General features: G+C 39.1%; 1 protein-coding gene across 1 annotated transcript in view; it reads right to left on the reverse strand.

The window, feature by feature from the left end:
* The window catches only part of SLC6A2 (solute carrier family 6 member 2), a 58224-nt gene that overhangs the window by 27484 nt on the left and 18265 nt on the right, over nucleotides 1-12475 (reverse strand). The window contains exons 2-3 of the mRNA XM_079316065.1: nucleotides 10236-10367; nucleotides 6281-6518 (exon numbers count right to left, since the gene is read on the reverse strand). Coding sequence (XP_079172191.1) covers nucleotides 6281-6518; nucleotides 10236-10367 — 370 coding nt within the window. The remainder of the gene's footprint in view (nucleotides 1-6280; nucleotides 6519-10235; nucleotides 10368-12475) is intronic.

Consider the following 12475-nt stretch of genomic DNA (forward strand, 5'->3'; position numbering starts at 1 on the left):
AATATCTGCTCATAAAGAGAGAACCAAACCAGGAGAGAAGAAACGCCAGGGGTTGTGATCTGAAAATTACTTTCTATCATTTTCACTCCAACACATTTAAGCCATAGTCAGAAATCAGGATTTAAGTGTTTTAGGTGCAGAACTCTCTGTAGAATTTTGTGAGACTGGCACTTCCTAGGGACCTTTATGTATTATTCATCCCTGGACAGATTCATGTGATTATCTTCTGGAAATTTAGAAAATTTTGAATAAATAGATCAAGTTTAAGTTCTTGGAGTAGACCTCAATTTTTCAATCCAAAATCAATCATAATTTTCATTTTCGATCCAAATATGTTTACACAGCTCCATAGGCTCATTCTTTCTCTTTTTACTAGAGACAAAATTTACTTGCTTAAATTTGATGTGCTCAATAGAAGGGCGTCACTTATCTAAATTTTAGATGCCTTGCATCAGATTGATTTAGAATTCAAAAATGTCATCACTTGTCAGTAAATTAGTATGTTAATTAACAGATATATTTGTTAGTTAACATATTAACTACTTCCAGGAACATCTATGTTCTTCTAAAGGTTAGTAGTCATATTTATGAGATCAAGCCCAAATGGCTTGCATAAACTAAGAATCAGCAAAATGGATAAAGTATAAATAGACATAGTCCTGGTCCAAACTATATTCCCTATTCTGGTAGATAGACTATGTTTTTATGATTTAAAACTTAATGCAAATTGTAGATTGAAGATGCTAAAAGAACTGTCAGTGTATACAATGTGCAATCTATAGAAAGTAAATTGCACACTCAATTTAGAAGGCAATTTGAAGCATGATAATTGTGCTCAATTAGAAAGCTCTTCTACATGCATCTTCTGTGTTATAAATTTGGGCAACCATAGTTCAGTCATCACTGCTGCCAGCTTCCTTCAGAGCATGAAATGTGGTTTTCCTTTACCTGTGGAAGTTTAGGCTGCCTGCATCCAGCTGATGTGGACAGAGCCCTATTTGCAGAGTCTGCCAATCTCCAGGAATTTCTATTTCACAAATAGCATTGCTTACATTCAGCTGGAGTTTTGTGGCAGTTTGTGTCCACACAGCAGTGGGAGGCAGGGTTTGTGGTACAGAGCCTGTGCCTGGGTGTGGGCTGGCTCCAAGCAGGCAGGACACCAGGGACTGCTCCCTGTGACTGGCTGGGGGTGCAGGGCTGGAGGGCAGAGGGGCTCCACTGAAGGGTCTGGCCCAGCTCTGCCATACCCAGGGTGCTGTCTGAGCTGCTTGGGTGCCTCTGGATGCTTTGTAAAGAGCTCTGAGTGGGCACAGCTGCAATGCTGAAGGATATCCTGGCTCTGGGACAGTGCTGTCCTACAGCCAGAGCCCAGGAGGGCAGCTGGGCCATCTGAGGTGCAGTGCTTGAGCCCTGTGTGCTTCACCCCACCCTGGAGTGCTGAGCACAATCCAGGGGGATGCCAGGGGATGCTGCAGCATCTGGGCTTTTCTCTAGATATTTCAGCTCCCTCTTGTGTTGGAGAATGGAGCTGTGTAATGGACTGCAAGCTAGATTTTGGGAATCACATAATTTGCCAGTGGCACCCTTGCTGGCATATACAAAGTTATTATTTGTATTTAATCACAGAATATACTGAGTTGGAAGGGACCCCCAAGGATTGTTCAGTACAAGTGTTACATCTCCATAGGACATCTCCAAGAAATATCCTCCCATGCCTGAGAGCATTATCCAAATTCTTCTTGCAGGTTTGGGCTGTGACCAGTTCCTTGGGGAGCCTATTCCAATGGCCAGCAACCCTATGGGTGAAGAACCTTTTCCTGTTATCTCACAAAAACCTCCCCTGACACAACTTCAAGCCACTCCCTCAGGTCCTGCCACTGTCACCACAGAGCAGAGATCAGTGCCTGCCCCTGCTCTTCCCCTCATGAGGAAGTTGTGACTGCAATGAGATCTCCCCTCAGTCTCCTCTTTTCCAGGCTGAACAGACCAAGGTACCTCAGCTGTTCCCCATACATCTTTCTCTCAAAGCCCTTCATCATTTTTGCAGTCTTCCTTTAGATGCTCTATAACATTTTAATAAACTTTTCGTGTTGTGGTGCCCAAAACTGCCCTCAGCACTCGAGGTGAGGCCACCCCAGAGCAGAACAGAGCAGAGCAGAGCAGTGCCCTGCCATGCCCAGCTGGCTCCCTGCTGGTGGGATGTCCCCAGGACCTGGATGTGCTCTCTGGCTGCCAGGGCCCTGCTGGCTCATGTTCAGCTTGCCCTCCACCAGGACCCCCAGGTGCCTTTCCACAGCTCTGCTCTCCAGCATCTCATTCCCTGCCTGTCTGTACATCCAGGGCTGCCCCACTGCAGGTGAAATTTCCTTTTGAACCACAATAATACAGAGAATGTTTATCTCAATGCACTGAAAATTTTATTCTGCCACTAACTTAGCAATTCTGATCTCCTTGGCTACCGTGCCCCACTTCAGCACATTCACGACTCTCCAAAATTTCAGAAGAGCTGAATGGAAAGACCAGATGTGATTAGCAGACTACAGGGCTATCCATTCTTAGTAGTTCTTTTTGCCTGATTCAGTTTTTATAGGCATTTATAGGCAGAATTGCTTATGCTGACTTTTGAAGGGGTGTTTTCTCTTTTGGGAGAAGTTGCTTCACAGTTTTTTAATGGGATGGGTTCCTGCATCTTTGGGTTCCACTGTGTTGATAATTTCTGTGATCCATTTCTGTGATACTGAACTTCGTGCACCCTTTGCCTGGGGTGGCATTTCCACTGAAGTCTTGTACCCTAAAGCACAAATCCACTGATCTATAAAAGTAACCTTTGTTATATTAGGTGAGAGTTTTTTTTCAGGATGTTCTTAATTCACACACTTCTCATAAATTTCATAAGCATGACATTCATAAATATGACAAATGTAGACTGCCGTGACTGAATCTTGGTTTCATTCCTTTTCTTAAGTAGGTTTTTGCAATTGCTCACAGCTGGGCAGACTTGTGAATTCTGTGAATTTCCTTTACTGAATCTGGCATGAAACTTTCCCTGTAAAATTTCTCATGCAGAAAGAATGGATTACAGCCCTGAGAAAAAAGTACTGTCAAAGGGAAATAGCTGCAGCCCTATGTTTGTTGACATTTCCAGCTTTTTCTAAAAAAATTCCAAAATTTGATTCTACAAAAGATCATGATTTTTTGCAGGCACGGTACCTTGTGAGAAGAATAGTGCTTTTGTTCCTCCAAACTAGTGTTTTTTAATTGTCAGCACAAATGAAAGCAAGATGGTAACAGACTTTTTCCAGACATAAGAAAGAGAACAAATTAAATTATGCCTGCCTGCATTCAGATAGTGTTTATATAGGAGCAATATGGAGTAGATAGGGGAACTTTATTTGTGATGCACTTTTGTTCTTCCAAAGGAAAAAGTTTATATTGAATTATTTTAACATGTGTGGAAAGGGTAGAAGGTTCCTTTCATTTTCTGTGTTCAATTCCAAACCACTGAAGAAGGAAGGAATTAAAGTAACGTGTGTCCCTAAAGAAATGAGGAGTTGGCATTTTATTCCTAACTGGATTTCTTTTATGTCTGGCTATTACTTAGGAGAAAGGCCCCAGTTGTTATTAGATTTTAGCTTGGTTTGCCAAGTGTACAGTGTAAAAATACTTCATAGTTGATTTTAAGCCTCTCTAATGAAGTATTGTAGAGCTCCTTCCTGTTGTAAGAAGCTGTCCCCACGACATCAGTGGTGCCTTGGCCTGAATTAGGCCTTGACAACTGAAACCAGACTTGGTAAAATGAAAATCTCTACAAGGCCTCAGTGTAGAAGCATTTCAACCTTAAGTTCTGCCCAGCTCTCGAGGCTTGAAAACAAAAGCCAAATATGTTCTTCAAGGTTCTCCAGTCATTGCCTTGGCATGGAATTTGCAACTTGAAATTATTCCTTCCAAGTCTGAGGCTTAGAGGTTTCTCTCTGCTTTTCCTCCAGCCAGACACTGGACAGTGATAGATTTGGCCTAGGTTGCAAATTTTCCCTTTTCTCACTCAATATAAGTAGTAAAAACCAGCATATTTCTGCTGAATTTGAGGTGCCTTTCTTGTAGTATTTGATTAATTGTCACATCACAATACTCCCACTATAGTTTATTCCTGTGCTGGTGGAGATAGAGACAGTCAGCTCTGGCAGCTACAGGGCTTTAGGAAATAAATAATAGCTATAAATTCATGGTCAGGCCAGCTTGGAGTGAAGGAATTATGTCCCAAAAGGAAGTGTCTGTGTCTTTTCAGAATAACCATACCAGCTCTCTGCTTGAGACCTGTCTTGGAAGTACATCTTTTCACTCTCCAACTGCACAATAAATGTTTGGTATTTCTGGTCTCCCTGTTTCCCCCCAGCCTGCCCACCAGAGGCCAGAAGTTTGTGTGTGAGTGTTCTGATGTAACTAACAACCTAGAGAGCCACATTTAAGCTGTATCACTTCCCATTTCCTTTTATGACTCTGGCACAGAATATGAAACTTTATAAATCAAAAGATTCAACTCTCCTTGTTGTAAGAAGACCATGAGCATGAATTAGGTTATTTGATATAAGAAAAAAATTGTTTTCTGATTTAGTTTATTAGGTTGGATCTGAATACACTAAGACTTTGTACAAAGCTTGGGTCGACACCTGAGCTGTACAGCTGGACCTGATGAGCTCATCCAAATACTGGATAAGTGAATATAATGCCCCTTGTGATTCCCTGTTTTTACAGCTGGGAAAACAGATGTTATAGAGTGTTTTAGTTAAGTGGTTACACTTCTCATTTTTGCAGTGTGATCTAGTCACTAGTAAGTGCAGGGCCTAGTGACCTAATTACAGCCCCAAAATTCAAGGATCAAAGCATAACGAAATGTCAAATTCCATTTTTATTCTTGCCTTCTGAACACTGCACCTTGAATCTACTTTATGGTGAGGAAAAAACCATAATATTTTGTGTTCTAGTGTACAAACAAACATTAATTGAGCTGTTTCCCAGATCAGTGGAACCAAATAAAAACATCATTAATTGTTTCTACCACAACCTCACCCACTACAAAGTCAAAATCATTACCCAAGCATGGTGTGACAGCAGAAGTTGCACAGAACCATTTCAAATAATAAAAAGGCAAAGCAAGAGTGTAGGCATTGCATTTTACTTTACTGAGACTTAAGCCTTTTATTGTAAGGGCAGCAGATTTCACAGCTGTCATTATTTGCCATTTTAGTGAGCTCCTTTGAACTCAAGCCCCCATCTTGTTTTCAAAGCAGTGAGTTTCATTTACCCAAACCCCTGCCAGCAGTTTGTGTATCACTACTGATCTTTCACTGTGCTGTCTTCAGAGAAGAAACAGAGGTCACAAATGTTAAAGAGCTATAAACAGAGACCCCAAGATACCTACTGGTTATTTATGGTAACAGTGTTTGTTTCTCCAGGGTTGGACTAACTGCTTAGCAGGTGTGTGCCCTGGTATCCTTCTATTCCCAACACAAAAATATTAATTAATTCATTCTTCAGATTAAATCAACAGCTAATTCAATAGCTTGATGCTCATCCTCTTTCTTTCTCCTCATCAAATCCCAATTTACCCTGCTAAGTCCATGATGAAAATATTTATACAGAGATTGGTATCTTTGTTCTATAGTTCAGTTGTTAATTTATAAACCTTTAAGGATCGTTTCCAGCTGTTTGATTTGAGTGTGCTTTTGCCTGTCTCAGCCCATGTTGTAGAACACTCTTTTGCTTAGGCACTGGTAAAAGTCTGTCTTTCTATAACCTGGCTCTTTCCTCCTGCTCAGTGTTTCATCTCACTTCATTGAACTATTGAAGCACTGGAACAGAGGTCTGTTGCTGCTCTGAAATATTTTGTGAGTAGAGAAACAGTCCAAATCAGTGAACAAATGGTTATTTTAAAGCCTTAAACTCAGCTCAGTTTGGCATGCAATCATCTCTGTCAGAATATTGCTGTGTTTCCTTTCCCTAGCAAAGCTGGTGCAAACGAAAGTGGCTCATAGAGAGGATTTGTGTCTTGTCCAATTCCATTTTGCTCAGTATCAAGCACTGCATTGGTACAGGAGAAACCAAAGATCACAGAGGCAAAAATCTTATTGACCCAGGAATACCGACCAATATTACAGCTCCATTTTAACCTTAATCTTCTGATTCTCATTCTAGAGGCTGGAGACAAATTATTTTACTTTCAAGAGGAAAGTCCCTTAAACATAGAATTTTGAAGAAATAGCAAAGTCAGGTCAACACTTACTCATAAAATTCAGCTGCAGGAGTGAGCTTGTACTTCGAGTATTTAGTACCATTGCCAAGCACTGATGCATTGAAGAGTTTGGGATCTGTACAGTTTGGGCTGTTCCAGCTGTTGTGGCAGTTTGTCCAGGGAAGCTCGAATGTGAATGATGAAAATAGATAATACAGAGACCAAGCTATGATAACGTTGTAGTAGAAACCCACGTAAAGAGCTATGAGTATCACTGCATAGCCTACACCTAAGGACAAAGGAGAACTAGATTATACATTGCATTTGACATGCAACAGTGTACACAAACACTGGAGTTAAACTCAAACATACATGATTGCAGATTCATTTTAGGTCTTCACACCAATAAAAAGGATTTTTTGACATTTGCATACACATATGTGGACACGATGTACTTGACCTCTAAACAAAAAATTACAGAAATGGTTCTGGAAAAGGACTGGCTTTTATCAAATCCAGTTGTTTGTCAGAAAAAGAAATTAAGCAGTGCAATGTCAAAATTTGTCCTTGTACAGCTCCTTTGCTGATTTGCTTCCAATACAGAAGATTGCAAGCCCATGTTAGGAGTGAAACTCACTTCATCTTCATGACGTCAGGGACCTTGGCAACTTCTCTTGGAAAAGTAAAGCTTGACACTTAAATGAAGTTTCCCTATGCCTCACGTTCCCACCCTGAACTAGTTTAGAACAAACACTGATCCCTCTCTTGTTTCTTTCTCATTTACTACTCTCTGGATTGTCTTCCATCAGTACCTGGCTCCCAATCATGCATGAAACAGTCTGTGCTGTTCCACCAAGGTCTCCAGGTGGTTTCTGGGCATGCCTATAAAACTTGGTGAATATCAGGCTGGGGCTTAACTGTGTATGACATTTAACCCTTTTTACTATCTCTGCAGGACTACAGAATTCAGACTGTAAGCATTTTTTTCTGACTTTGAACACTTGCTTTGTAATTTAGTGTATCATGAAGTGTGGCTGGAGAGTCTCTTTAGCAAGAGCTCCCCAGAAAGTTGCACATTCTCCTCATGAAAATCAACATTTTCCAACACTTAGGGAGGAAATTTTGGTACTAATGTTGGAGCCCAATACAAGTTGTTTGGCAGAATTGCTCAGGAATCTTGCTTTGCCTTGAATTCAATCATTCTTTCTTTACTGCATGTGCAGCTTTGTTCTCTGAATTCTCCCTCAGAGTTCTATGTACTGCATATAAAAGGTGGGGACCACAGTTATTTTATGAATGTCATCCCTGTCACATTGGATACTGTCACAGCAACAAGGTGCAAACCTTTACTTCTAGTTTTCTTCAGTTATATGTTTTGTATTGGAGACCTAGCAGTTGGAGGGTATTATGCTTTCTTATTTCTTCATAAAGAAAGGAAGTAGCAAACACTGTATTAATCCTGGTTGAAAATTTGCATAAGGAACAGATGCTGACCCTGAAGGAGTTGGCAGTTCAAAGACTGCTGCATGTACAAAAGTTACTCTTTGCTCTGCAGGAGGCTTTTAATCCATAAAGCAGTTTGCTCATCCCTAACAACGGGGAAATAATTGTGAAAGTAAAAATGAAACAGTATTTTCAAATCCTTGGAACTCAAATGAATCTAATACTTGAACACTCAAACTCTAGTGATCAATAGAATGGAGAGGAGTGAGGAATCCCCCAAAAGAATAATTCTTAGGTATTAGGTGAATGTTAAAACACTAAGTGTGGGTAATACATTAAAGACTAAAATTAGATGATTGTTGTTTAAAAAAGTTTTCCTCAAATTCCTCCAGTCCAGGAGGGCAATGAGAGATGTTTAATATCAAGATTTAAAAATACTGGATCGAATTTGTTTTAAATAGCTCTTCTCTGTGATCTTGAGAATGTTCAGGAATGAATTTGCTCTTATGTTTCTAGGTTTTCTTAAAAGCAATGCTGCACCACCCACAGTCTAAAATAGACCCTGGAAAAAAAATGCAGGGATGAAAACAGACTATGTTACAAAGGTTACAGGGTATATTTGTAATTGCATGTGTTATGATAGCATCTCATTAGAAGTAGAGTGCTTAGAGTTCATGGCAATAATATTCATAGCTAAAATTAGAACTATAGTGCTGTTCATTTAGAGAAGCTGTTATAAATTTGTGTAGACTGTGTACTTTTCTTTTGAGTGAGAGGTTTGAGTTGTCCCAGAAACAACTCCAAAGCATTAGCAGTAAAATGTGTTTGCATGTTATCAGAGGTTTTAGCCAAAACTTTTAAAGTCCTGAGTTTATACTGAGGTGCAAATATGTCTCAATGCTTATTACTTTTTGAGAATCAAATAACTTATGCTATTCTATATTCTTGTAATAAGAAACCTTAAAAATCAACAGTAATGTATGTTTAGTCCACATTGAAAATGTCAGCTTAAAAACATAGCTGGAATGTCAACAAGAATATACATGAAATAAATTCTATTTTCCTTTCTCATAATCTTTTCAATCCTGAAGTCAACACAGAATACCTCTGAGCACAGTGGTATTTGCCTCAAATGCTTTGAGATCCTGAAGGTCTAATTTTTACATTTAGGTTTTCAAAATCCTGATTGTCATCCAAAGGCATATAAATAATACCAAAGGGATTTTTTTTTGAGCAGAGGTACTGAGGTTCCTGGGTGCTGGGATGAATTTTGTCTCCCATGAGGGATTATAGAAGGACTAGGCAAATCTATATTAATTAATTTAATAATTTTGAGGCACATTATTTTATTAGCTAGCTTACTTGGTTTTTGTTATATCGCTGATTTTGCTGTGAGTTTTGGGTTTGAGTGGTGAGAAAAACCCTCTTCACTTTTCTTGTTGTGCGGCACTAGACTGCTTGAAGAGGAAAGCTGTATTTTGAGAAAGAAGACTAACATTTACTCAGTGTAACCTATATCCAAGCAGCAGATCTATCAAGTCTGGATTGCTATTGTTAAGCTCCTCAGCTTTTGTCAGTCCCAGGATGAACATGATCTGAATTTTAAGCTGAGCTTGCCTGGTTTAATTTCAGATGTCTCTGTGTTGAAAAGGCTTTTGCGTAAGGTTTTAGATACAGTCTGGTATACATACAAAGGAAGTAACAATTTTTGCTGGCAAGCAATGCTTAAAAAATTCTTGGGGTTCCTTAACAAATATTTGTTTCATGTATAGAACACCTATGGCTTCTTTCACATTGATCATTTCCTGATCAAAGCCAAACACCCTAAAGCCCCTAAACTATTTTTTCCTTGCAGAATGATACAATGCACAAACAACACTCCACAGCCTATTATTCAGTGATGCTGGAGAGTTAATCCTCATGAAAAACACTCAATAGTAATAATGTTCAGATTTTAATAAATGCTTTTCATTGCTAAATCTGAAAGACACTTTACAAAACTATCAGAAACATTGCTTCCACTTCACAGGCAGGAAAAATGAGGTAGAGAGATACCACAGAACACTGAGATATTACAAGTCTAGCAGAACCTGCAGTCCTCACAACTCCATTTTAGTGTTGCAGCTCTGGTATGTTGGCTTCTGCAGAGAAAGCTGCATGCCCTGAATGGAGTAGTGGTTGCCTTAGTCAATGGGGAGGACAGGGCTGAACCAACCTGGATGGAATTTGGTATTTCCAATGTTTGGATTGGCAAACCCCTCCCTCCACCTGGAGATATCCAGTTCTTCCCACTCCCCAATACACAGGGGAAAGGGAGGGCAGGGCTGAAATGCTCCTGCTCATTATTCCTTTTACACTCAGCCAACAATCACCCTGAAGATGATTTCTGTGGTTTTTCCCATTTTTGCTTCACCTTTGATAACATAAAGGCTTCTGACTTCAAGGGTTGGGGAAAGGTCACCAAATACCACATTGTCTGTGAAAGATGGGAGATGTTTACGTTGTTTTTGGTCACACGTGTGTGGGGCTCAGGGGCTGTTCAAGGGAGCAGAGGAACACTCACCTTTGAAAACTGGACAGATTTTCCACACAGTGGCAGCCCCTTCTCGGTTATATTGTCCCAGTGCTAATTCCATATAGAACAGGGGCATTCCAGCAATGATTAAGAAGAGGATGTAAGGAATAAGAAAAGCACCTGAAAAGACAGTAAAGAGACATTGTAGTCTTTGTATTGGTTGCATTTTTCTTTCTCTGTTGCCTACTTTTACCAGCTAAAGACAAAACCACTGCTTTTGGGAAATAGAAAGGAAATATCAGGAAGGAAGAACCTATGTATTCTCATTCCTTTTCTGTATTTTTTAAATGTCTCAGAGACAGAATCCCTGAAATAAGCTATAGCCATAACTGCTATTTCCCCTTAATGCTCCCCCTCTGCTTTTTGGCTTTAAAGAGAAAAAATGTGTCTCTGAAAATTAAAAAAAGCTGAACACCTTTGCATAGCTGAAAGGGAAAGGGACTATGAAAAATTTTGTTAAGTTTTTTTTTAGTGTAGTATTTTCAGAAGGGAGCACAGAACAGCAACAGAAGAGAAAAATGTGAAATCCTGTAAGGGCAGCATAAACCGTGTTAAGTGTCTGCAGGAACCTCTGGCTTGAAAATTAATTACTACTGGTTAATTATATAGAATTCATGCTTCCATTACATGTTTTGGATTTTGCTATAATAAATTCCCTTTTTCTTATGCAATGGGTTAGACAACACTTCCATTTCCAACCTAGTGACTCTCATGGCCATTACTGTGGAGGATGTGGAGGTTCCTGCTAAACCCCCTAGAGCATCTTGATATTGCAGCAGGACAGTGCTGGGGCTGCTGGCACCTTCCTGAACACTTCACAAGGCTGAGAATTCTCATGTGAGTTTGTACTGCCACTGAGAAACTGTCACCTTTGGAAAAACCCTGGTGTGTCAACTACTATAGCATAAAAAGTATTGCCAGTAGAAATACAAAAGGATCACCTAATGCAGAAAACTACCTGAAAATTTCTTAGCTGTTTTATATGATACAGGTCACAGAGAGAAGATTACCCCAGTGCATGTGATACTACAAAGCAATTATAACTGGTGTCATGTTTAATAACTGTGGGCTCTGACAGCTCTCTGCCTTGTGGTACATGCAAAGGGAAGCTTTTATTATATTGCACAGCTTGCTTGGTCAAGAAGAGTTCAATTAATATTAAACTTGCCTGTATTAAAAACGTTATTGGATTGCTTTAATAACTAGAGAGCTGACAGAGTAATTACATACCCTGAATAACTGACTAATGTCCTTAGGAGTTACCTGTGAAAAGAAAACTAGATTGTGAATACCATGGTTCAATTTTTCATCAAAAAGAAGAACAACAGTAGCTTGACTATTTCTCCTAACAGCAAGTAGTACAAGCTTTTGCAAACCTTTAAAATCTGTTGTGTTGGTTTAATAATTTGAAAACTTTCTCTGTAAAAGGAAGAAAGTTTGCATTGCTTCTAAATTTATATACTTACAGGAGGTAAAAAGCTGAAATCAGGACTGTAGCTTTTAAAACTTGCCAGTAAGCAGAACGGATTACATGTTTAAAAAGTATGTTTGAAACTATTGTTTTGCTTTTTAGAGTCTGAATAATTTTTTCTTTACCTTTTGAGCTTGCTTTTCACAGATAGTACTGGTGTAAACTGCCTTGCATGACAGAAAGGGAATTTTGACTATATACTGGAGAATAGAATGGAAAAACAAACTCTGCTCTCTTAGTCATACCACCAATCCACTTCTAAAAGTAACGTGATTTAACATAATGGTAAGGACAATGTATTCAGCATTCAGTCATAAGTTTAGTCATTTGTAAGTTGAAACCTTGCAAAGGAACAGAGACAAGGTATATCAACAGAAAGAAAACATAGCTTAAACGTGCAAGAATACAAATTAAAAATGGAAATATATTGGTTGTATCACTTTGGGGACAAGAATCTTCTTCATGATGAAGGGTAATGTAAATGCAACTTGCATTTGCATAAGCTGCTACAGTATCAGTGTTTTGGTAATATTTTAGTGATTGTAACCTGTTTTCTATGATTGCCATGTTGAACTATTGTATGTTTGAATATTGTTCAGAAAAAAAAAATTATACAACAGATACTTAATACCCTGCAGTTCTGAGCTCTGTTCAATGTTGAAACATACTCAGCAAAATCAGTCTGGGATACTAAATATTGCTTTCACTTTATCTAGTATCTGGATAAAGTATTTTAGTTGGTTTTACTCTCAGATTT

Source organism: Erithacus rubecula (assembly GCF_903797595.1).
Source record: "Erithacus rubecula genome assembly, chromosome: 12".
In the NCBI taxonomy this organism is placed as follows: Eukaryota; Metazoa; Chordata; class Aves; order Passeriformes; family Muscicapidae; genus Erithacus; species Erithacus rubecula.